General features: G+C 37.4%; 1 protein-coding gene across 1 annotated transcript in view; it reads right to left on the minus strand.

Annotated features, from left to right (window-relative positions):
- Positions 1-826: 826 nt before the first annotated feature.
- Positions 827-26,909, minus strand: part of CMSS1 (cms1 ribosomal small subunit homolog) — a 398,583-nt gene continuing 372,500 nt past the window's right edge. The window contains exons 3-10 of the mRNA XM_039251962.1: positions 17,239-17,310; positions 15,315-15,444; positions 11,808-11,867; positions 10,591-10,693; positions 7,477-7,537; positions 6,721-6,808; positions 2,549-2,637; positions 827-1,130 (exon numbers count right to left, since the gene is read on the minus strand). Coding sequence (XP_039107893.1) covers positions 1,047-1,130; positions 2,549-2,637; positions 6,721-6,808; positions 7,477-7,537; positions 10,591-10,693; positions 11,808-11,867; positions 15,315-15,444; positions 17,239-17,310 — 687 coding nt within the window. The 3' untranslated portion in view covers positions 827-1,046. The remainder of the gene's footprint in view (positions 1,131-2,548; positions 2,638-6,720; positions 6,809-7,476; positions 7,538-10,590; positions 10,694-11,807; positions 11,868-15,314; positions 15,445-17,238; positions 17,311-26,909) is intronic.

Genomic DNA, 26,909 nt, shown 5'->3' on the forward strand with positions numbered 1-26,909 from the left:
GGTACTTTTATATTTACATATTTTTCTATATAAACCTACTTTAAGCATACAAATATACTTCATATACTCTGCTTTTCAAATTTCTAGAATGGGGTTCCTTAATTTCAGTACTACTAATTAATATTTTGGGCCAGATATTTCTTTATTGTGGGGCTGCCCTGTAATACTGTAGAACATTGAGCATTATCTTTGGCTTGTACCTGCCAGTCATAACCCCCCACTACATGCTAGAAGTTTCTCCCCAGTTGTGGCAACCAAACATGTCTCCAGACATTGCAATGGCCTCTGGGGGACACAAATGCCCCTGGTTGAAACACACAGTTCTGGATTGATATGGATATGACAGTTTGTTAGCAGCTGTTATACTGCAGTATCATCAGACATTTCAGATAGTGATTTTTAAAGCCCTTGCGTTCAGTTCTCTTTAACTGCTATGCAGATAGCTCCCTAGGCATTACATACATTTTCTGTAAATCTGAAATTATTTTAAAATAAAAAGTCAAAAAATAATGAAGACAACTGTAGTTACACTGTTGTCTTTCATACATTTGCAAAGTGCCACAAACACTTCTGACTCTTTCAACCACTACCACGGCCGCCCACTACACTGGGACCAGGCTTCGGTTTAGAAATCTGTTCCATGAGTACCATCACATGGAGTCCTCAACTATCTTCGGAGAGATCATTCTCATTTTGAGGCTGGTGAAGCTGAGGCTCAGAGAGGGAAAGGGCTTCTCTAAGGTTTAGCCAGGCGCTCTTTCTCTTCTCCTGCACAGTAACATCAGAGGCCGATGGGTCGAAAAAAACGCATCCTGCTCAAAAAACATCACACACAAGCTGGTGATACTTTATTACAAAGAGAAGTTGGCAAAGGACAGCTTCAGTTTTGTCAAAGAATCTCCATCAAAAATTTCTAGTGATTCATCTGGTGATACAGTTAACATAATAAAACAATAGCTGATATTTACTGAGTGCTTGCAATATTCCAGAGCTATTAAACAAGATGCAAATCCCATAAAAACTGGAATTTTCATTAGGACTCAGACTTAGAAAAGGCCCAGCTTCAAAGATTCTGACTTGCACAGACTGAGGACTCCCATTTCCAGAAGTTCAAAAACCTCCTTTCTTATCTAAAAGAGAGACAAGGGGAAAAATAAAAGGTTAAGATCAAGAAAAGATGGTCTTGGCAAATAAATTCAACCATCTGGATATCCTGGTATTTATGTGGCTGTTATAGCCAGAATCAGGGAGGGCTAAAATCCTAACCTGCGTTTTATTCAGAGTTGAAATATTTACATAAGTAAAGTAAGAGGTACTATATAAAACATCAGTTTCAATAAAGTGCCCTTTTGTTACCACTCAAAATAAATTTCATTAAAAAAAATCTTACACAAATGTGTTTCAAAGTATGTCTTGATAACACATATTTCAATATAGGATGGCTGATAATAATGACTTCAACATAAAAAAATAACTATGGATAACAGTGTGCTTTTTGACACAATTTTTTCTTCTTATAATTAGAAAACTCATGGTGGATTACTCAGATTTAATATTATAAGTGAAATAATTAATATCAAATTTGTTAAACTGGTTTCAAAAAAACCAGTCAGTTCAGGGGACAGGGTGTGTGTGTGTGTGTGTGTGTGTGTGTGTGTGTGCGTGCGCGCAACTGGGAAAATTGTCTTTTAACCTGTATTAATATCTGATATAACTCAGTGATTAATCAAAATTAGGTTTGGTCATTCTGGGGATATAGTTTTATGTGGGAAATTAATTCATTCAACGCATTTGGAGAATTAATTCCAAATCTCTTTGATAGTTACTGCCATGATTCATTGCTGGTTGGTTGGTGACTGGCAGCCATGTTAATTATTGCACAAACCCTTTTCTCTCCAACAGATACTTCTAAACATCAGGCTGGCTTGAAAAATTAGCTCCATGATACGCAGTAGGTGGTAAATCAATTTTTCACATTTTGATGTTACTGGACTAGTTTCATAAATATATAGTAAGCTAATGCTTATGTGGCTACAAAGGTATTCAACCAGTTTTAATTCACTGAGACATCAAAATAATTTCCCTACCCAAAACCAAAATAGCCCTCTATATTAAGTAAGTGAGTTTTTGGGTATGGGAGATGTGGGTCTGAGGGAAGTTTGTGCTCCCACTCCCTAGTGCATCTGTAAAGATGAAAGACAAACATGACTGTGTCTCTAAAGCAAGGCACACAAAAATGTGCCAAGTCCTCCAGATCTTCCTGTTTCTCAAAGGCACAGTAATAGATGTGGTCCCCAGTGGGGCAGAGGCCATTGGTCATTTAGTGAAGAAACAAAGCTGATTCCTATAAAAGACATGGAAAGGATACAGTTAGATCTATGGGGTGAGATGGACTTTATAACTGGAGTTACTTCAGAGTTAAAAGACAGAAAAAATTTCAATGGCCAGAACTTGCTGGTTCCCCATGTCAACGACTTTATTACTGTGTTTGAACTCAAGTTCAAGTTGAAGAAAAAAAGATTAAAGGCAATTGCTGGTTACACGGTACCTCGGGAATGTCCATCATCCTCCTCAAATTCTGATCTCTCCAGTTCCAGTCAAAAACCAGAAACTTTAAGGGGTTCAAATTAAGGCCACCTGAAAGAGGCAGAAAGAGAGTTGCTACAGCAAAACCTTACGACATAAGCTTATCCAAATGACTTTTTAGTCTCCAGGTTGCTTTTTGCCTCATTTACTGTCCTTTCCCCCAGCAACTAATCTCTGCACACTAAGTGCCGACCCTGGCTGATGGAAAACAAATGCAGAACTCAGAGATTGCTTTCTTTATAATCTTATCACTGATTCTGAGGGAAGCAGAGAAGCTGCTAAGCTCATCAACTGCTCAAGTGCTGGCAAAGAATCAATCCCCAGCCTCCATTTCATGAAGCCCCAGAGAGTGAAGTCTCATTCATGACAGGAATTTGATAAGATGGATCCTGCAATCTAGGTAGTGGCCTTTCAGAGGAATTGAGTCCAACAGAGTCTGAATGACTCTGAGGAGGTGAAGGGACAGAAGGATGAGGCTAATGTTTGGGGTTTAATTTTAGGCAGAAAAGGAGGTAAATATGAATGGGCTCTATTCAAAGTGTGAGAAGACTAGCAAACCACTTCAGGACTCCCATTTCTACTGTCTTCCTATCTATCTAGAGACAATTATGGAATGTGGGGCTGGCGGGGACTTCAGGTATTGTCTGTTCCTCAGAGGTCTCAGAGGTGGGCACAGTTAGTTTTTCCCACTCCTCATGATCTTCCCACTGTTCCAAGCTGTTTCCTGTTACATGTGGAAACATAACTGAAGGTTTCCTCTGCAGCACTTCTCCTCAACTCTTCTCTGATTATTTCAATATCTCCCCTTCTGTCCAAAAGCCTTTTTCATTCTTCTTATAATTATAACGAGTCATTTAAAATTTTCTCTGAAAAATTAAAAATTATAAATTGAGAAGAACAATGGGTTGGCAGTCTTCCCTTAAAAATAACTTGCTGTTGGTGGGAGAGCAAACAGGTACAGTCTCTCAGGAAGGCACTAGAGCAAACAGAAGCTTAAAATGCTTACTATTTGAAAAAACACTTTTCTTTCCATAACATATCACTATAAAAGTATCAGAAACTTAAACATAGTTAATGGGGCACCAGCATAGTTCAGTTGGGAGAGTATGGGACTCTTGATCTTGGGGTTTTAAGTTTGAGCCCCACATTAGATGTAGAGATTACTTAAAAGAAAAATCTTTTTTTTTTTTTAAAGAAATAAGCTTAAATATACTTACTTGCAAAGATGATCATTTATAATAGCAAAAATTTAGAAATAATTCAGGTATCCTATCTAATCTAATTACTAAAAAACAATATAACTTGAGGTTAATATCCAAAATCTATAAAGAACTTATGGAAAGCAGTAGCAAAAAACACCAATTAATCCGATTTAAAAATGGACAAAGGAAATGAAGATACTTTTCCAATAAAGACATTCAAACGGCCAACTGGTACATGAAAAAGTGCTCAACATCACTAATCATCAATCATATTACCAAACACCCCTACAAGAAACAACAAGTGTTGACAAAAATGTGGAGAAAAGGGAACTGTTGTATACTGTTGGTGGGAATGTAAATTGATATAGTCACTATGGAAAACAGTATGGAAGAACAGTCAAGAAATTGAAAATGAAACTACCATATGATCCAGCAATTCTACATCTGGGTATATACCCAAAGGAAATGAATTATCTCAAAAAGACATCTGCACCCCTATGTTTATTGCAGCATTATTTACAATGGCCAAGACATGGAAACAACCCTTAGTATTCATCAACAAATGAATGAATAAAGAAAATGTCACACACACACATACACACACACACACACACACACACACCCTGAGGAATATTATTCAACCATAAAAAGGAAAGAAGTCCTGTCATTTGTGACAATAGGAATGGACCTTGGGAGTATTATGCTAAGTGAAATAAGTCAGACAGAGAAAGACAAATACTGTATGATATCACTTATACGTAGAATCTAAAAAACCTAACTCATAGATACAGAGAACACATTGGTGGATGCCAAACGTGGGGGTGGAAGATGGTCAAAAGGTAAAAACTTCCAGTTGTAAAGTAAATAAGGTTTTGGGATGTAATGTACAGCACAGTGACTGTAGTTAGTACTGTATTATACATCTGAAAGCTGCTAAGACAGTAGGTCTTAAGAGTTCTCATCACAAGTAGAAAAAATGAAATCTGGCCATGTGTAGCAACATGGATGGACCTTGAGGGGGTTATGCTGAGCGAAATAAGTCAGGCAGAGAAGGACCTCTGGGTAAGAACTGTGCGAGAGGCAGGGTCCATCCCCTGGACCCTCCTGCTGCCCAACCAATCTCTCCCAACCCTGTGTCTCACAGGTAGGCTATGAGTGCCTCTCATCTCTTCCTTCACTTCAGTGCCCTCCTATGTCCACAAGACAAAAATCCAAACTCTTCAGCTTAGTGTTCAAAGTCCTCCCTCCACAATCTAACTTCCTTTCTAGTTGAATCACCAGCTACTAAAGCCCATGAAGTTTCTAACCAAGAAAGTTGTTCTCTTTAATGAAAATAATAACTAGCATTTACTGAGTCCTTAGGGTATGAAATTCTCTACTGGCACTTTATTATCATACCAATCCCAAGAGGAAGATACTATCACTATCCCTGTCATTTGAATACAGAAGAAGATTTAGAGACATTAAGTAACTTGCCAAGGTCACAGAGCTGGTCAGTTGCTGGATCTGGGATTTGACTCTGGAGGTCTGAATCCATGATAGCTCAACACTGTATCTCAGTCATGTGTATCTGGCTGCCCTCTTCTGATTCAGTGATTCTCTTATTCCTGAATGCTTTTCTCACTTTTCCATACTTCAGAAGTCCCATTTTAATCCTCCTTACACTTCAAAGATCAGTTAAAGACCCTTTTCTCTGTAAAGCCTTCAATACAGATTCAGCCTCCATAATAATATTTCCACTCCTGTAGGACTTGGAAGTGCTCATTTAGGTCGTGGCATTTAGTGCCTCAAGTTGTCAATCTCATTTTAGGTATATTTACCTCTTCAAGGATCAGGAGCTCTTTGAGAGGGAAAGGCTCTGGAACTAGGAATGCCTAGACTGAGAGACTGTGGGACAGCCACTTAACCCTTCAGAGTTTCAGAGTTTTCTCTTCTATGAAATAAGAATTCTACCGTGCAAGGGTGCCATGAATATTTACTGAGATACATAAGCATGTGTAGCATAGCACCTGTGCAAGTAGGAACTCAAAAAATGTGCTTCTCTTCCCTGTCTTGGGGCTGCCAAGTCTGTCACTTCTTTGTAATTGCACAGACCTTTGTATATAGTGGGTTCACTTAACCCTGGATGATTTTCATCTGGAAAGAAACACTAGTATTTTAAGCTTTTGTTTGCTTCTTGGCAAATGACCGTCTCTATACTGAGTTATTAGACTGATGAACATATTACTTTTAGATATAAAAAAAAATCTAGGAATAGCTCCAATTGTAACAGAGTTCTATTAGTATATTAAATAAGTAATTTGGCAGTGAGTATTGAAAAGAAATCTTTAATTGGTCTAGCAGGTAAAACAGGTAATAAGATCATCAGCAGATTAACAGGTTTTAGGCTACTGATTTTGAGAGAGCCAACAAATTATAAAAACCCAGCAGTGGATGTTGTCTGGAATAGTTTCTGTGTAAAGTACTAAAAGAGAAATGAATTTTGGGAGCAATACTCTAGAATATTCTTATTTCATCCATAGAAACTGCATTATAGTTTCAACATGTTTTATATATAAGCCCTCAACTGAAAGGGGAGTCTTGGGGAAGCAAGATTCAATTAATTAAGAGAGAAATACTCAACTCATCTAGCTCTACAAATTCTAGAGGTTGCAAATTAGTGAGATGAATTGTGGATCCACTAACCTGCTTAAAGCAAGTGGAATTTGAATGTGTGTAGGTGGGCACATGTACTGCAGTTTGCCACAATCCCTGCCATTCCCTACTGCATCATACCTGCTTGCTAGCTTTACCAACACAAGGCTGAGTTTCCAACTCCCCAATCAACACAGAAGTCTGGTTTCATTACATCACAGATATGGTTTACTAAACTCACATGGGGGTAAGGCAAACTTCCAGTACTAATTAGGCATATCAGTGCCTCTTTTCATACCTTGTTTAATGAGTTCTTTAATCCTCCCTGGGGTTCCTACACCCAGGTGCACAACACGCTTCTCCAGCAACTTTACCTGTTCCTGGACCTATTTATTTCAAGACAGGAGAGAGGAAAGAAGAGTTTTTAGAAAGTGCAATCATAGGCCAATTTAGAGCACTTTATCTAAAAGTTAAAGAAGTAAAAAAGCAAATGGGGCTACCCTTGTTTAGGCTCAACTTCCAGGACAATGGGAAGGTTAACATCAAGATAGAAAAGAATTGCCCTACAAATTTTTTTAAAAAATATATTTCTGAGAGAGCAAGAGAGACAGCGTGAGCAGGGGAGGGTCAGAGAGAGAGGGAGACACAGAATCCGAAGCAGGCTCCAGGCTCTGAGTCCACTGTCAGCACAAAGCCCGACACGGGGCTCAAACCCACGAACCACGAGATCATGACCTGAGAGGAAGTCGGACGCCCAACCAACTGAGCCACCCAGATGCCCCACGGACTGCCCTATAAAACTGGTAAATCTTCTCAGAATCCAGGGGTCAGATCTCAGCTTCTGTGCAGAAATCTTGGAGCACAGAGGAGTTGTGGCTGTTGTGGGGGCAGGTGGCATGCAGAGGCAGGGAATGCAAAGAACACCAGAATACTTGTTAAATATGTTATAAGGAGATGCCAAAGAAAATATCAGCTGAGGAGATAAGAAAAAGCTGGGAGTAGCCCTTAAGGATAACTTACATCTCCCATCAGAAGCCACAGGCCCTTGTTTTACCTTTATGTGTTTTGCAAATAATTTCATAACTTTGCTGTCTCCTCTGAATGCTGTCATCGACCTAATTAAAAAAAAAAAACACAGATTATTGCTTAAGAAAACTTACTCATTGCAGGACACATTGACTACTAAAGTATTATGTCTTGCTTTATTCAAAAGAATACGTGCATTTATGTAACTATGAGTATATATATACACAAAAAGATTCTGAGATTTTCAAGTCAGCCCATCTCTGGAAGGAAAGTAAGGAAGTCTTATTCAGGCATGTTACCTGGGTTGGCTTCTAATTCTCATATGCAAGGTTAACTTCAGTTAGGTTTCCTTGATAATTGAAAAATATGGATCTGCCCTTCACTTGTTAATACAGAATGTCTGTATTTCAGGTCCCTGGCAGAGAATTTATCTTTCAACTCTTCAGTATAGTTCTTGTATAAAATTTGGTTGCAAGAAATATCATAGAGCAGTGATCTCAGGCTGTGCTCTGTGAAGCCCAAGGGCATCTACAAAAGTCTGTATGTGGCTGCCATAGTGGATTGCTGGGAATGAGCTGGCAGGGAGAAGAAAGGCTTATGTCTTTCAATCAGAGCAGCCCCACACTTTGTACTTTGCAGAATGAGCCTTTTGGCAAAATTTTACATGCGAAAATGTTTCTGCTATCAATAGGTATAAAAGTATAAAAGATCTATCTTTTGATTGATGTTTGGTAATAGACCTAACATGGGAATACTGCTCAGAAATATTATTTACCAGTAGGAATATATGAGTTTGCAAGATAGTAAATTATGCTATACATGTTCTGTTGTACTTGATTTTTACTCACACATAAGCCTTCTCCATGGGAAGGTTAACTAGGAAGAGAGTTTAGGGGACATATTTAATGTTAATTCATGGTCCCTAAGAAAACAGATATTCTTAGAAAAGTTAGAATTATTCACCATTAGTCTTTATGAATAGGGCTTGTGCTAGCTCAGAAATCACTTTTTGCAAATCACCTAACCTTGAAGTGTATCATAACATTACAAATGACACAGAAGAACACAGGATTGGTAAGTGATGTGTGACAACATAGTGCTTTTATGCCCTTCAGAAAGGTATTTATGTACAGTAAAAGCTCAAATCAATGTGACAGTTTGTTTTTAAGAGGTCATCTCCAGGCCAACCTCTTTGCCATTAACATCTGAACCTGAAATGAGTTCTGTGGTGGTATTTTTAAAAAACACTGAAAAGTCAATGTGAACTAGCTATGATTTCAGAACCAGCAAGTACCGCCCCAGAAGCAGGTGGAGTCTTGAAGATCAATTGTGTTTAGAGCAGATATGTCATGAGAAACACTTGTTTTATTGAGAGGGTGTGTGATACAATTTAATGTGTGTGTCTTGCGGGGAAAGGAGAATTGGAAGAACTCAAAAACTATTTTTCTAAATTCATAATCAGATTAGTTCATTTAAAAAAATAGATGCCAAATAGCTACTGAGAGTCTACATTTGCACCTCAATTTATTTTTCTCCAGGACTTGGATTTTCCTTTTTTTGTCTCCTGTCAAAGCCTGGTACAGAGCCTTGCCCTGGAAGAGGGCTAGTCCCAGTAAACCCCACTTAACTCTGACGGCTCTTTTCTGAAAGCTCAATGTTACCGCCAATCCAGTGGAAGGAAGCCTTTTGTTTTTTCTACAAAAACTATAGTAAATGAAAAGGTATGTGAAAGCACTTAGTAAAACACTGACAAATTATCTTTAAAATAAAATGTTTATATTTAAATTTTCAGTCCATTTGAAATTTATCTTGGTATGAGAGGTGAGATATGGACCCAACTTTACTTTTCCAGATGGCTACCCAGTTGTTCCAACACCATTTATTAAATAATCCATCTTTCTTCACTGATGTGTCACCTTTGCCATATGCTACATTTTCATATGCATACGGGCCTGTTGATGAACTTCCAATTCTATTCCACTGGTCTGATTTATCATGCATATGCCAGTTCCATACTGTTTTGATTAGTGAGACTCTGTAATATATACCCATTGGTAATCTGATAGATACTATAGACATAGTATCCTCTCACTAATATTCTTTTTCAGAATTTCTCCAGCTCTTTTTAATTCTGTATTTTCTCCTTATCAACTTAGAACTATAGCTTATCTTTAAACTTTGAACTTTAGCTTATCTGGTTAAAAAACTATTCTATTGGAGTTTCATTGGAAATCTGTGAAATTCATACATTATTCTATGTAAAACAGACATCTTTACATCAACTCTTCCTATTCAACAATATAGTATACTTTTTTGTCTGTTCAAGATCTTCTGGGTGGCTTGTGTAATATTTTCTTTGTATAGATTTTGGTAAGCTTATTCTCTGGCATTCTATTTTTTTCTTGTTGTAATTTTTTATTTTTATTAAACTTTTTTTGATATTTACTTATTTTTGAGAGACAAAGAGACAGAACATAAGCAGGGGAGGGGCAGAGAGAGCAGGAGACACAGTACCCAAAGCAGGCTCCAGGCTGCCAACACAGCCCAACACGGGGCTCGAACTTGTGAACTGTCAGATCATGACCTGACCTGAAGCTGGACGCTTAACTGACTGAGCCACTCAGGTACCCCTCTTATTATTTAAAATTAGGTCTTTTTCCGCCTTATTTCTTCCAACTGGTTATTGCTTATACTATTTCCTTGCTTTGACTCTTGCCCTCTACAATGTGTATTCTCTACAAAGCAGCCAAAGTGAGCTTTTAGAATGATTATTCAGATCATGTAACTCCTCTGCTCAAAATGTTTTGATAACATTGCATTCCAGAGCCTTTTGTGCTTCCTGTCTACTCTGTTTGGAATGTTCTTCTTCCACATTTGCTCAGCTTTCCCCTTCACTTTGTTCACATCTCTGCTCAAATGTCATTCTCCTTAGAAAAGCTTCCTGTGACAAAATTTTTAAAAGTAGCTCCTCATCCCTGTCTATCCCTTTGCTATGCTTTATTTTGTCTTACTTAACACTACTTGACATTATGAAGTATATTTATTTGTTCACTGTTACATCTCCAGCATACAGAACATATCAGCTTGACACATATCATTTATTCAGAAAAAATTTATGAGATGAATGAGTGAAGCATCCAACCTAATAAGCTCCAGGGCCCGGAGGGCAGAGCTGCAGATGATCAGCATCAGGACTGATTTCTTCTCATTATGGTTTTTCCGAAGTTTTACCCACTTAGGGCAGACTGAAAAAAGACCATAAGAAAAATATTACTCTAAATACAACAAAATAGGACTCCCAAAGTTGCATATTCTCCAATTATTCTTTGTTAGTATTTAATTAAGGTAAAATATAATGAGTATTGTGTAGATTCTGTTAACTGGTTATTCTAGATACTAGATTAAAATGAAAAATCATTAACTTATAACACAAAGCACACAATATGCCAAGTTAGCTAAATATGACTAGCGAAATGTTAAATGTTAAATATTTATATCTAAACTATTTCATTGTCAGCCACAAATAGATGACTACCTAATATGAATAATCTAGCTTATTACTAGCTACACACAATACATGTTGAAAAGATAAAATGTGATTGTGCAATAGCCATGATCTGAGTTCTGAGCATGTGAACAGAATTTCACAATTTCACAGCTAGAACAAAGATCACTTGTCCAACTTACTTATCTTTCAGATAACAAAATTAAGTCCCAAAGGAATACTCTGTGACTTGTCCCAGGCCAAACAGCAAATTAGTGAGGGGTCTGGAACTAGAACATCAAGTATTCTCTGGATTCCTAGACCAATACCAATAAGATATTATAAACCAAAAATGAGACTAAAGCCCAAATTCTCAAAGCCAGAGCAAAATAAGAATAAACTTAAATAAACAAAAATTAATACCAAGATGGACCTTAAGAGAAACTTTTATTTCAAATCTATTTGAGGTAGAAAGTTTTGCTTTTAAAGGCAGTTTTAGAAGTTTTTAAAGAGATGGATCTTGGGCACCTAGGTGGTTCAGTCATTAAGCATCTGACTTTGGCTCAGATCATGATCTCATGGTTCATGGGTTTGAGTCCCATATCAGGTGAGCTCAAGCCCCGCTTCAGGTAAAACATGAACCCTGCTTCAGGTGGGCGCTGCTTCTCTCTCCTCTCTCTGCCACTCATGGGATTCTCTCTCTCTCTCTCTCTCTCTTCTTCCCACTCATGCCTTCTCTCTCTCTCTTAAAATAAAAGAGAGAGAGAGAGACAGAGAGAGAGAGAGAGAGAGAGAGAGAGAGAGGTGGATCTTATGTTTTAATGAAGTAATAATAACTTGGTGAATAACTTAGAAGAAAATCATAGTTTACTTACTTTCTTTAAGGTATGATGAAAGACTATGAGTCAAATCATTGGCCTTGAGGAAACAGGAGTCTAGAATATGATAGACATGCTTTGTAGAGGATTTTGCCAAAACATATATGATCAAAATACATTAAATGAATATGATTGAACATTATACAACATTAGTGAATGGGGGCTCATTATATATTTTAAAGTGTTGTCCAGCATTTAAAACAATAGCAGCAACAAGAACAAGTAAACTTTAAACTGTCCATAATTTCTTAGAGTACTGAAATAGAAGCTTGTTTTATCATTCAATGGACTAATGAAGTACGTTTACTTTTCAAATCTATGGAATAAGCAATATACAAAGGTAAAGGGGAAATAGCTAACACATCTATGTAGAGATGCTCAAACTCACTAGTCATCATAGAAATTCATATTAGTGTAATGAGGAGATAATACTTTACACACACATTAGAATGTGATTTATTAGATGTATAAAACCAAGTATTGTCAAGAATGCAGGGTAATAAAACTCTTGTGAAATGTAGGTGGAAGTATAGACTGGTAATAGCTATTCTGGAAAGTACTAAAATTAAGTTGTATACACCCTATGACCCCATGTTAAATTCTTGAGTAAATGATGGAAAGAAATTCTTATGCAGTCTATAAAGAGACATACACAAGTATATTTCTCCTAGCATTATTTGTGACAGTGGGGAGCATGAAGCAACCTAGGTGTCCATATCTAAGAAAATGGATGACCAATATGTAGTAGATAGAATCACTGGAATACTATGTAGTACTTAGAAGCAATGAACTTGGTGTACATAAAGCCATATGGGCATATCTCAAAAAAAGTGCTCAATGAGAAAAGAGACAAAATGAGAAGTTCAGCGTATCATTTAGATAAATTGTAAAATGAACACACATACATTGACATGACATTTTATAAGCATATATACATATTTAAAAACATATTAACACATTAGACTGAATGCTATGGGGAATGTAAAAAGGAGTGTGTATTAGGGAAGAGTGGGAATAATGCATCAAAATACAACACAACACAAGATCACAGTAAAAGACAATGTAACACTTAAATAAAATGTAGGGGCCTTGCTCAACCAAGGACTATCATAGTCTAGCAATAAGGTAGCATTATTAACTCTGTACCTGAGATGTATAAATAAAAAAGCAAGATCATGTTTCTCATTCTAATTCTTTTTAGAGGAAAAAGTTTTCTATAAACACACCAGAGTGCTAGGGAGTAAACTACTACTAAATTAAATGACATTTATATTGTGACCTGGCATATATAACTCACATTATGTCACTAACTTCAAAGATATTGCTTCCTATACAACTGGAGAGACTTTGATGGTCTTTAAAACTGTAATTTTCCAAGCCTGGATATGATCAGACTCACCGAAAGAGCTTTATAAAAGATATAGTTTCCTGGGATGGACTCCTTTTGTTAGTAAGTCAGAATTCCTTGGGGGTGGGCCTGGGAATTTGCTTTTTAAGTTCTTGGGTGATTTCAGTTGCTGTTAGCCTACAGGGGTTTAGCACTGATCTAAACCACACTGCAGCCCTCAGGAGGTCAGCTGAGTTAACTCCAAGAGATTCCTGCCTCGAAACTAATTAAGGCCCATGTGTATGACATTAACAACATACAGTGAACAGTATTAATTGAAAAGACATGTTCCTGCCCTACAGAAACAAATAACCTCAAATCAAAACCAAGCTAGACACTCAGCAAACAAACAGAACAATCCTTCATTATCTATATCCACCTTATATTTATTCCCTGACCGAAGCCTGTTCCAAATAACCCACGGTGTGTCCCCTCCTCTTACCTATCATGGACTTCCTCCCTGTCCTTGGTCTCATAAATAAGTGTAGCAACTGGGATCTTTTCTCCTGAACCTTCTTACAATGCCTTATTCACTGTGTCTCAGAATGGCCTAATTTCCTAACTGAAAATGAGAACCCGTTCTTTTTGTCTATAAAAGTATTTTTAGCATTTTCCTTCCTTCCTAAACCGAGCCATGGCCACACATTCTTCCTTAACTACACGACTGAACTGTAATATAGCAATAATATAATGCAAACTCACTATGGAACTCCAATGGCTCTTAAAGATTTCTTTTGCCCCCTGCCTCCCTACAATACTAGAAAATTAAGATTTATGATGCTCCATAAGTATGCAGAGTAGCAGCGATCCCACTATGTCACAAATATCCTTCTAAAGTTGAAGGCATATGCTAACAAAGAACTATAAGGAAAAAGCAACCATTGAGTCAAACTTCAGTTAAGCTTGGAAAGGAGGCTTTATTCTAACACTTGGTACCTGCGAAGGAGCAGTCAGGACACAGCTCTTCTCAAAAGAACTATGCCCAGACAGGAGTGGTTTCTAACTGCTGGTGGAGCCATCTGGGTTTTGTGAATCTAAAACTCCAGATCTCCCTCATGTGGAAATGTACTCCTTAAATTCCCTAATTTAAGGGTATTCCTTTTGGAAAAGAGCCAGGGGACACTCCTGTTTCTAAATTCAATGTGCATTTTGTTTTTAAAAGCACATCACAAAGGAATTATAAAAATTCAGGGCACGGGAAGGTTTTCCAGCTTAAGCCTCTAGAAAGTATAAAGTAGTAATGGAAAAGGGAAATCAAGCTATCTCTGACTTTTTCCAATAGCAAGAATTAGATGTCCCTGGTAATCTATAAATAGCTCATCTGAAACAGTGGTGACCAAATCTTATGTGGTTTGATTTTTGTAACATCTCTTTTCTTTAATATCTCCTAGAAGAGTTCCAGGATGTATCAGAATTTCTAAATTAATTAAAATTAGTTGTTTCAAGAATTCTGCAATATCTTTAACTGAATTATAAATATTCTAAGGCAGTAGATCTCAAACAATAGTAGGCTTAAGAATCAGCCTGGGTGAGGTGTCAGCATTGCTAAAAATGCAGAATTTTATCCCTATCCTTAGATAGTTTGCTTGAAAGACTGGCCTGGGACCCAAAACGCTACCATAAAAACAAAACTATAACTAGAAATATGTGATAAGAACAACAACAAAACTAAAAGCTTTAAAACTTATTAAAGCTAAAGTTCTTATCTATAAGAGTAAGTTAATGTTTCATGTCTATGCTTTTAAATGTGTGCTTTATCTTTATTTTAACTTAACTTCTATACTTAGTAGGGATTCTTACTCCTTGAAGAATGCTAAAAAAATGCACACTCAACAGTAGCTCTTTGAAAAAATGCAATTACAAATCTACTAGATTGAACAAATGCCATTTAGCATATTAATAAAGGAACCATTCAACAGTTAAAACTATTAGGTTGAGGAAAGGAGTATTAGCATGTGGAAAATACATCGATTCACTGGCTAAGATGTAGCCGTGAACCCTGTTTGCTCCTCCTTGTCAGGAAAATTGATAGCAATAACACTGAGTCCTGCTAAATGACTAACCTCTGAATAGTAAGAAGAAAAAGAAAGAAAAAAGCCAAACAAGTCTGACTGTACCTGGTAGATTTAGTTCCTCTAACTCAATCACTGAGCGACTGTTGCTGTAATAGTCCTTCATCAGCTTCTGTAGGTCTTCGGGTGTCCCTGGTTTTGGCTCTGATTTTGCAAGAACATCAGTAATTTTCTTCTAAGACATGAGGTGGAAGAGAATAAAAACCCAGGAAGATAGATTTTACAATGGCATTAGCTTAGAATAGGTTGATTTCCCTGGTATTTACACTGCACATAAGTTTTGGTGAAAGCTGAGTATGAACGTGAGTTCTAATAAATACACCCGAAAAAACTTAATAAATACTTTTTGGATATAACCATTAGTTTGAAAAATGAATAGGCAATCTAAAAGGCTCCTTGTAACTCTTGGTGTATGGCTTCTAGGAGAACTTAAATTTCTGTGAGAATCTCTATAATAGGGCATTATTTTCTATTACAAGTCAAGAAATCTTTTTGCTGTGGAAATTTCTCTTTAATCTTTAGGTGATTTTTATTCCTGGAAGAGTAGAATTTTGAGAATTTTTTTTTGCCTAACCTGATTTTTAAGGCCCCAAGTCTCCGTATGGATTTCTGGGATTAAAGTAAAACCTGCAGGGGTAATCTGAGCATGGGAGTCCACACACCGCAAAGGGGGACTTTAGGCTCTGAATCCTCAAGTCTTGGGAGAGAGTCTTGAAGTGGCCCCATGAAAAGACTTTACAACATTTATTTTGATTTGGGCTCATTTGTGTAGCACTTACTGCATTGGACTCATTTGTGTAGCATTTACTGAGTGCCTGCAATGTACTAGGAACACATAGTTGTTTAGTTAATTTTCATCATAAACTTTCCTTCTTGTTTCCTTCTGATTTTTCACCAAAGATCTACAGAGCCATTCCCCACCCCCATTCTAGCTTTTTCTCCTCTTTCCACAACATCCTCATCTCTACACCACTGCCAAGAATGGTCAAAGTTCTGTCAAATGAATTAACTTTTAAAAATATGTCATCAGTAGGCACATTTTAGCATGACCTCAGCCCAAGCTAAACTATCTAGCTACAGTTTTGACCTTGAGCCACCAAGAACTTAACACTCCTGAAGGCAATTAGTGTATAAACTATCAAAGAGAAGTTAAAGTCACTTCTTAAAGGACTTGCCAAACCTCAGCCAATTTGGCATCGCCCATCTTTCTGTTTGGCCATTTGTGGACAAAGAAAACATACGCACACATACCCTCAAGTTTTCTAAAAGCTTGCTGTTAAGGAATTGGTTTCAATCCATTTTCTTTCCTCTAATCCCAATCATATTTCCTTTGCTGAATTCTGCAGTAGACCTTGGCAGGGAGAGAATTACACTGCTGTTTTCACAACTGTGGTGGAAGGTCAAAGCTAAACCATGCTTTCTCCAAGGCTGAGCCATGAGAAAGTCTGTATAGGTGCAATACAGTCTTCCATGTACTCATAGGCAAGTATTAAAATACAAGGGGAGCCTTTTGTTTTATGTGTCCAAATTAGAATCAGAAATGTCTTATACTACCTTCATATACTTATTATTTTCTTTTTATTAATATTTCAGGATGTAACATTTAAAAAACTAAAATGGATATGAAAAGAAAGTTGGTAAATTTCTTCTCTCGGGCAGAGCCAGAGGGCAGGACAGCTTTGGGCTCCTAGATTTAGAAATCCATGTCTATCTTCTAAAAACAATGAAAACAAAAGTGGGTAACAATGATGTGTGTGCTCCACAAGCCTGAAATAGGAATCAGAAGAATTTATTTTTACCTTCACAGAAACACTTAATACTAACCACCTTAGGAAAGTTACCAAACCTCACTAAATCTTACAATCTCTAATGTGGGAATTAGAATAATTGCCTCAACAAAGTACACTATATAGAAATGTGAGGTAATCACCTGGGGTTGTAAGATATTGTAAGAAAGTATTAATAATACCTTTCTTCTCTTCCTTCTCTTGGTGGCACCTTCTTTTGTTTCCTTTGGTTTTATCAAGAAACATTCTTTAGGCTATAAAGAGATACAGATGGGTAAATTTTCATTTTAGCATCATTTTAGCATTTTCATTTAGCATTTTAGAATTTGAGAAAAATCAGAAAATGCAGATGACTTGAGATTGAGACATTGTTGAAGAAAGGTCAAAGTGTGTGAGGGAGTGTATATATATGTTTGAAGTGGTGGTGCAGGGTATTAAAGATTGAAGACAGTGGCCAGGTTTGTAAAACACTGGCAGAAATAGATGTGATTAAAATTAAGATGTGGTAAGAAAGTCTTTGACTAGTGTGACTGGCATTTTCCATGAACTAGTAAAGTGTGAGCCTGTATTTCCAAGCCATTGGTTTATTATTTTGTTATCCATTCCTTTTCTCTTTCAATAGGCACTGAAAAACTGAAGTAGGACATGTTTACTTACATTTTTACATGAACAGCTGCACCACATGCCTTATCTATAGTGACTACAAAATGAATGTTTCTCCTGACGTTCTGACAAAAGTCTCGGCAAAGGCATTCTGAGTAATCAATTTTGCCTGTTGCCTTGGCCCTTGAGTACCCTACACAGTTTAGTGCTATTTTTATCCTGAGGTTTGTGTGTGTGTGTTTTAATGTAGAAAAACAGGAGATTTGGATCAAGACTTAGATTTATAAAATAGAATGACTCAGACTCCATATTTATTAATCGTAAGTGGGAATATAAAATGTTTCCTGTGCTGGTTAGTTTATGCAGCATTTTCAAACAAGTTGCCAAGTAAGATATAAAATATAAGTGAAAACTTATTCTAAATTTTTCCTGGATTAAGTTTCCATTGTAACTAGAAAGTACTCAGTTTAAGCTGGTAAGCTACTAACTCAAGCAATCTTGTCTCCACTGGCTCTGTTTAAAATGATTACAGACGAAGCTTTCTATTAAAGTTTGCAGACAGCCTGCAGATTAAGAATGCTTATGGCCTGAAGCCAGATGTATGTATGTGTGTGTATGTATATATATATATAGCTACATAATTTCTTCAAGACACGGGGCCAGGACAAGCAGTTTCTAGACTGTTTCAGTTAGTAGAAAAGCAGATTCAAAAGGTTCAGGATTAAAGTAACAAGGAAATCTTGCAATTTTAGCTTCTTCTCAGTTAAAACAAACAAACAAAAAAACCTGCCAAAAGCAATTGCATCATAGCTAAAGAAAGAAAGATATTATGACCTCTCTTATTTAGAAAGTTAAGCTATCTTGTGGATGCAGATACATGCCAGTTTGATGCTGGTACATGCCAATTAGAAACTGGGCCAAGGCCACTAATATGTCACAGAAGCTGCCAGATGGTCATAAGAGTCCAATTACAGACTAGGCCCACATTCAGCTCATGCTCCTTAGGCAAAGGCCTGCATATGATTAGCAGATCCCTCAAGGCATACTGTAGTATCTTGTCACCAGTATCAAGGCTTTTGGGAAGCAGATGTAGAAACCTGTTTCATTTTGTCATCTAGCAAATGAGAGTGCTAAGAGTATGTTCAATGTGATGGGCTGTATTTACGTTGGGTTTACAAAGCCAGTTAACTCTAACATGACAAAAATTAAGCCTGGAAATGAGCTTGGTTATAAGGATATGGACTGTCCAATTCTGGAAGAAAAAAATAGAAACAAAATTCTGAATCATGCACAGGAAAAAGAAACATGGCTGATGAACTTCTTTAGTTAAAATATTGCATCAGGTTTAAATGTTAGGTTCAAATTCTTAGGTCATCTTAAGGGAAATGCATTATACTTTTTGTTTTCTGGGAGCAGTCACCTTATGTAGTTAATGTTGGGCACTAATGAAGAAGACAAATTGATGGGATCAATTTCCACAGAGGTGAGATGGCTTTATGTAGAAGTATGAGTCCACTGTATTAAAAATTCCTAAATTTAAGGAGCTGCCTTATAGATACTGATGTTTACCCTCAGAGGGAGTAGGTAAAAAGATAGAGAAGACTCAGGCCAGACTAGCTAACCATTTCTGGAAACTAATTCAACAGTATATGTCTTTGATAGTTGATAAGTAATGTTATTTCTTTATATGAAATTTAGTAATTTTTTAAAAACATAGCTTAAATATGTAGTTTAAATATTTAGAAATATATATGAAAAAAATAATCTTTAAGTGAAGCATGTGAAGTATATTTTTAATCCCTTAAAGTGTCAAAAATTATATCCTTTAGGAATGATACTTCTGGATAAGTATGACAAATCAGCCTCAAAAATACCACTAAACTAAAAGTGAAGGAAACTGAAAAGTGTGTAAATTTATAAGGACAATAAAATTGGGAAAACACAACAGTAGTGGAGAGATTTCAATAACATTTTGGAAAATGGAAAATCACTGAAACTGGATAGAAGTGATGAGCAGAAAGACAGAGCTAGCCCTTAGGTTTCTGGAGAGGTGAAAGCTAACAATAGGTGAGGTTGTTTGGCTTATTGGACTCTGAAAAGGTTCAGTAGCTGGAAGCACAAACTAGTATAGAGAGTGAGGGTTTAAAAGAAGGACATTGGTTGAAAGTTTATATTTAGAATGGTTAGCCTTATTCCCACCTCCCACTGGGCTGTATATCCTGCCCAGGCAGCCAACCAACTATCCGATTACTGCTTCCTCTCATCTTGCTCTTCCTGGCAGCAGACTGAAGGTTTATTCTCTGGAGAGAAGAAGAGGACAAAGAAATCTGGCACAGGGAAGACAGGGCAGAGGCTGAGACTCATTTCCTTTTTCTGTCCTTGTTTCAGACTGTCTTGGGCCAGACTTACATGCTGTATGTAAGAGACTACTGAACTTTTCTCTGGAAAATGAAATGGCCTATGAGAAATGCCACAAGAAAGTGACATTTGGGGGGAGAGCATAGTAAATACAGCTTGTTATTCTATTACCCTACTATGAAGTCCACTAATCAATGGGCCTCACGTATGCACAAAAATATTCTGTCATTTTTTAGTGTATCTCTTTTCAATATGAATAGACAGTTAAGGAAACTGTCCACACTGAGAGCAAATAACAAAAAGATAAAAAGTTCAAAATGATTATAATTAATATTGTCAGACACCTAACAGAAGAATTTGCAGTCATGAAACAAAAAGAAAACTAATAAGAAATATGGAATAAAAATTAGGAGGAAGGCTTGAAGATAAAGAAAATCTCCCAGAAAGATGAAAAATGGCAAGAAAATTAGATAGAGAATCAGTCCACGAGATTCAACATCCCAGTGAAAGGTATTATAGAAAAAGGGGCCATATAAAACACTGGGGAAGGAGTGGTCAAAGAAATAACACAGGAAGAACTTTACAGGACTGAAGGAAAGTTTCTAGAACGTGAAACTAAATTGAAAGTCCATAGATATACAATATAATGAATATGAAAAATACCCACACTAAGGAGCATCACTGCGAAACTTCAGATCATTATGGACAAACAAAAGACTAAAAATTTCCAAAAAAAAAATAGTAACATAGAAAATACAAAGAATCCAGAAAAAGAATTGTGTGAGACTTTGCAACAGCAATAATGGATGTTAGGGCTTAATGGAATAATGCCTTCAAATTTAGGAGGAAACTTTATTTGCAAATTAGACTTTTATACCCAGCTACATTATCAGACAAGTTAAGAGTAAAATAAAGGTATTCTCAGGTATTTAAGGTCTCAAAAAATTGACTTCTAACCCACAGATAAAAAAGGCTGTCTTCCAGCAAAATAAAGAGCTAAATAAAAAAAAGAGAAAGGTATAGGATTCAGTAAATAAAGAAACTAATCCAGGACAGTGTTGAAGGAACGGTAAAGACAAATCTCAATTGCTCACCAGACCAAGAGAATAACCAATTCAGTGTGGAATAGGAGTACAGAGGCCTGCAGGAAAGAACAATGAGTGATCTATTTGAGCATATGGAAAATATTATTCATGGACATGTGGAAAACATTGGAATATATGGAAACAATTAACAGTAGGAACACAACAAGCTAGACAAATGAAGAAATGAGGTAATTATTAGTGCCATAAAAACAAAAAGTTATGTAAGAAAGGAGGAATGATTATAGCTTTTCCCCCTCAGCACTGAAACAGTAGCTTCATGGTCATAACTGTGATACAGTGACAATGGTTTTAACCAGAATGTGATATTGTGTTAGCAAGGGAATGAGCAGTTAGAGAGGGAGTACGGAGTAGATGGACGAGATGTGTCCTCATATGCTACCTCAGGAAATTAAAACATCATATCAAGAGCTGGTAAATGAAAAAACAGCAGTATAAACAATATGTTAGCAAATAAGAAAAACAGGTAAAAGCTGAGGGTAGTTGCCTCTGAAGAAATACCTAGGATAAGAGTAGGAAAGGTGATGCTGTTTTCTTATGAAAAATTTATAATAGTGTTTGCTCATCACTTGAGTAAAAATAAAAAAAAAATTACATTACTATTTTACAACAAAAACAAGAACATTCACTGTAAAAATAGAAAAAAAAATAGAACTGCTGTTTTAGTTTCTTTTGGGTTTGGTCAAAAGTTATTTGGTACACACCCACCAAAATGTCCAAAATTAAAAGACTGATAATTCCAAATATATAGGATAGTGGGAATACAAAAATGATAGATTGGTTTTGGAAAAAAGTTGGTCAGTTTTTAGAAAACTAAACATGATTCAGCAATTCTACTCCTATGTATTTAAGAGATATAAAAATATACATTCAGAAAAAGACTTGTATATGAATGTTCGTGGCAGATTTATTCATAATAGTTCCAAATAGGACGTGGTCCCAGGTATCCATCAATAGAAAAACAGGGGTGCCGGGGTGGCTTAATTGGCTAAGTATCTGACTTCAGCTCAGGTCATGATCCCACAGTTCATGAGTTTGAGCCCTGTGTCAGGCTCTGTGCTGACAGCTTGGAGCCTGCTTTAGATTCTGTGTCTCCCTCTGTCTCTCTGCCCATCCCCTCCTTGTGCTCTCTCCTTCTCTCAAAAATAAATAAACATTAAAACAAAGGAAAAATAAATAAACTGTGGAATATTCATATAATTTAATATTATGAAGTATTATTAAATGAATTGTACCCCCCTCTCTCCCATTCATATTTTGAAGCCCTAATCCTCAATATGACTGTGTTTGGAGACATGCACTTTAAAGAGGTAATGAAGTTAAAGGAGGTCCTAAGAGTAGGACTGTAATCCAGTAAGACTGGTGTCTTTATATGAGAAGGAAGAGACACTAAGGGAAATATTCACAGAGGAAAGAGTATGTGAAGACATAGTGAAAAGGTGATCATCTGCAAGCCAAGGAGAGAGGCCTGAGGAGAAACCAAACCTGCTGACACACTGATCTTGGATTTCCAGCCCCCAGAACTGTGAGAAATAAATTTCTGTTGTTTAAGTCACTCAGTCTGTGCTATTTTGTTATGGTAGCCCTAGTAGACTAATGTACTGAGCAGTAAGAAAAATGAAACACCATACATCAGCATGGATAAATCTAAAAAACACTGTGGCAAATAAAAAAAGCCTTGACCAAAAGAGCATATGCTAGGGGTGCCTGGGTGGCTCAGTTGGTTAAGCGTCTGACTTCGGCTCAGGTCATGATCTCATGGTTCATGGGTTCAAGCTCCGCATCGGGCTCTGTGCTGACAGCCAGCTCAAGAGTCTGGAGCCTGCTTCAGAGTCTGTGCCTCCCTCTTTCTCTGACCCTCCCCTGCTCACGCTCTCTCTCTCAGAAATAAATAAAACATTAAAAAAAAAAAAAGAGCATATGCTATATGATTTCATTTACATGATATCAGAACAGGGGTTGGTTCTGGGGCATGGACTATGGAACAGTGATATGGAGATGGTGTGGGAGGAGTTTGAGGTGATGATAATATCTTTTAAAACTGTAGGGGTTTTGTTACAAAACTGTATGAATTTTTCAAAACTCTGTGAATGGTACCTTTGACATTTGCATTTTATTGTATGTTAACTTTACCTTGAAAGGAAAAAAAGAAGATATTTGAATACTGAACTTCAGTTGATGATATGCATGCTGAAGTGTCTGGGAGGAGTGTACTGATTTTGCCAATTACTTTGAAATGTGTCAGAACTCAGGTGATTGACGGATGAATAGTGTTTCTGAACATGCTGCCTATAAAATTTGACTTTGAGGACATTGAGGGTGCAGGCCTGCAGAAAGTGAGGAAAATCTGGAGCACCAAGGTGACTCAGTCAGTTAAGGGTCCATCTCTTGATCTCAGCTCGGGTCTTGAACTCAGGGTTGTGAGTTCAAGCCCTGTGTTGAGCTCCATGGCCAGTGTGGGGCCTCCTTATAAATCAACCAACCAACCAACCAACCAACCAATCAATAAAAAATGAAGAAAATCTTACTGGAAACTGGAGGGAAGGGAATTTTCAGTATGCAGTGGTATGAAGTTTAGCAATATTGTTGTCTGAAGTTATGTGGAAAATAGAAAGGAGATCCAAATAGCATTGAAGGTGTCACCTAATTTCTTCCTGTGGCTTATAGTAAAATTCGAAGGAAGAAGTTAAATTGAAAGAAGAACTATCAAAGAAGTCAAGGTACAGGGGTGCAAATCCATTTGTTAAGACCTCAGAAGGAACAAAGGTGGTACCTCAGAGTACTGTTCAGTCACATAACTCTTTAAAGAAATTAAAGGTGTGTTTCACAGATTCTCTCAAACATGCCTCTAGGAAATTTAAGGGTTACTACTGTCTCTCAATTCTCTCATCAGGGGGCCAAGGTTGAAAAAAGTTTATCTTGAAAAGATTTGTGGGTGTGACTTCTGCCCTATTGAGTAAACCCAAGAAGAACCACAGAAGACCTGCAAAATTCTTAAAGGAGTTATATATTCAGAAATACGTGTAGTTTGAATGGAGAAGCTGAGAGATGGAATAAAATAAGGTGAGGTTTTTGAACTCTCAGAATTCCACTGTCAAGAAAAAGGCTGAAAGAGCTTTTTCTTCACAAATAAATATACGCTATCTTTCATTTTAAGAGAAAAGGGGGAAGGATGACTCAGAGGCCAACACAAAGATCTCCAAAAGCGGAGCTGAGAACCAGAGAAGAACCTTAGGAACCTGGGCCTTAAGACTTAATAAAGAAACTCCTAACATTTTCAAATGCTCTGGACCAATGACCACTTGTTATCTCCTAGTTGAATAGAAACGCTTATAAAGGTTATTCTATGCCTGTACTTCCTTAGTTTCATAGGTTGAGAAGAAATGTTCTTAAGGAGTCATATTTAGGGAACTAAACTCAAGGACTCACAAATGCCCCTGCACCTGATTTAGACAATGAGCTTATTCTGTAAAGGGAGAGGACTTTTGCTTTCTTTGTGAGGAGTGAATACATTCTGCATATGGGAGGGATAAAAATCACTGGGGGCCAGAGGGCAGACCATGGTAGCCAGATTCCAGGATAGCTAATGGTGATCACTATCTCCAGGTATTCATTCCCACTTTTTGAATTACTGACTTGAGTATAACAGAATAAGGCAGAAGTGATTAGATGTCAGTTCTGAGATCAGGTATAACATAAAAAGACTGGTTTCTGTGTGGAGTGCTCTTGCTTGCTTCTGCTTGGGTCACTTAGCCTGAGGGAAGCCAGTGGCAAGGTTCTGAGGCAGCCCTGCAGAGAGGCTCAGGTGGTCAGGTACTGAGGCCTACCAATAAGGAAGTCGACCCCTCCAACCCCAGCCCACATTTTGACTGGCACCTGATAAGAGATGTATAGCCAGAGGAACTGAGCTAAGCCATGCCTGAGAGATATCAGAAACTCTAAGATGATTTACTTTCTGTTTTAGGCTATTAACTTTTGTGTTAATTTGTTATGCAACAGATTAATACAAAGAGGCACAGAATTGAGACAGCTGCATGGAAAGAAAGAAGGTAAATCAGTGAGTGGATAGGACACAGTCCTCTTTTATTATTATTTTTTTATTATTATTATTTTTTATATTTTTATTTATTTCTAGGAGAGAGAGAGACAGCATGAGCAGGGGAGGGTCAGAGAGAGAGGGAGACACAGACTCCGAAACAGGCTCCAGGCTCTGAGCTGGCAGTCAGCACAGAGCCCGACGCGGGGCTCGAACCCACGAACCGCGAGATCATGACCTAAGAGAAAGTCGGACGATTAACCGACTAAGCCACCCAGGTGGCCCCACAGTCCTCTTTTAAAATAGTCAAGAATAACCTTGAAGATGAAAAGTGGGAGAGATATGAAATGATCGATATCAATGAAATAAGTAAATCAAATAAGTAAATATTAAGAAAATACAACAGTTGAGAAAGGTGAATAGAGAGGGAAAGGGATAAGTACTCTTACTGAAGAGTCCCTTATGATCTGGGGAGGTAAATAGATTAGGCTACCTTAAAAAAAATGTGGTCTTTGAGGGAGAGAAGATGGGTCATGGAACCACGGCGCTGACATCATGGAGGCATCTATGAAAAGTCACAAAACCCCTCATAAGGAATTATATTCTGGGAACCATAATTACAAAGTCACTAGGGTTGGCTCTGAAGTGACTGATGTTGAGGGGGGAAGAGGATGATGCAATCTCTAGAAGTAGGGAAATTCATCATTTTTTTGGAAGCAATATCTGGAAAAAAAGAAGTTTTGGCAAATCTCTATACTAACATTATTAAGGAGGCCAAGGATGATTATTTAGATGTGAAATGGTTGCTAGAGATGATGTAGTTGCATGGGTAAAAAACTTTTATAAAGTTATAAATCTACTGATGGAAATATTGGGCAGATCGGAGGCATGGACTCAGTAAAAGAAATGTGAGGTCCAGGGATGGCAAAGGAGGGAACATGATCTAACTTAACAGACACCCTAACCTAGTGATATTTAAGCCTAAATGTACATTACAGCCGGCAGCATAATGGCAGGAAGTTCCTGTATAAGGATAAAAAAAGCCTTAAAGAACAGCAAAGCAACTAAGCAAATTTGAAAAAAATTCAAATTTAAATATAGCACAAAAGAATTTCTTTTTTCTTTTGTTTTGATCCAGGGTGAAAATGTAATAATTACTATTAAAAAACAAATACTCTGTTACATCTGCCAAATGAGTCAAGTGCCTAGCCCTGTGCTAGTTACTATAGTGAACACAAAAGAAACCTTGGCCCCCAAGGTGCTTATGAACTGGTTGGAGACTTAAGCCCTACGTACAGAAACAACTATAGAAGGATTCAAGAAAGGACAGTCTGCCCGTAAGGTCATCCTTGGGATAGTGTGATGATTTCCAGAGGCAGAAGAGTAGCTGGAGACAGAGGATGGGGAACCCAGACAGGAGCCAGAAGGACTGTTTGGGCAGTCAAGGATGGCAGAGGAGAGAGCCCAGCTCTGAATGTCAAAGTGGGGGAGTCTTTCAAGGAGGGGACTGGAAGAGGGACACTGGGTTACCTACCTCTATATGTAGCAGATGGCTCATAAGTGGGGACACAAAGAGCTGAGACTGGAAGAGCAGTGAGAAAACTAGGATCTTGGTATAGGCATCCATTCTTTCATTACACAAATAATGAGTACCAATTTTGGGGGAGGTTCTGAGCTAGGTGCTATAGGGATGCACAGTTAAACTCTGTCCTGGAGGTATCGTTTCCTGGTAGGAAAATGAGGAGCTAGATAA

Source organism: Hyaena hyaena, unplaced genomic scaffold (genome assembly GCF_003009895.1).
Source record: "Hyaena hyaena isolate Hyena2069 unplaced genomic scaffold, ASM300989v1 scaffold_407, whole genome shotgun sequence".
In the NCBI taxonomy this organism is placed as follows: domain Eukaryota; kingdom Metazoa; phylum Chordata; class Mammalia; order Carnivora; family Hyaenidae; genus Hyaena; species Hyaena hyaena.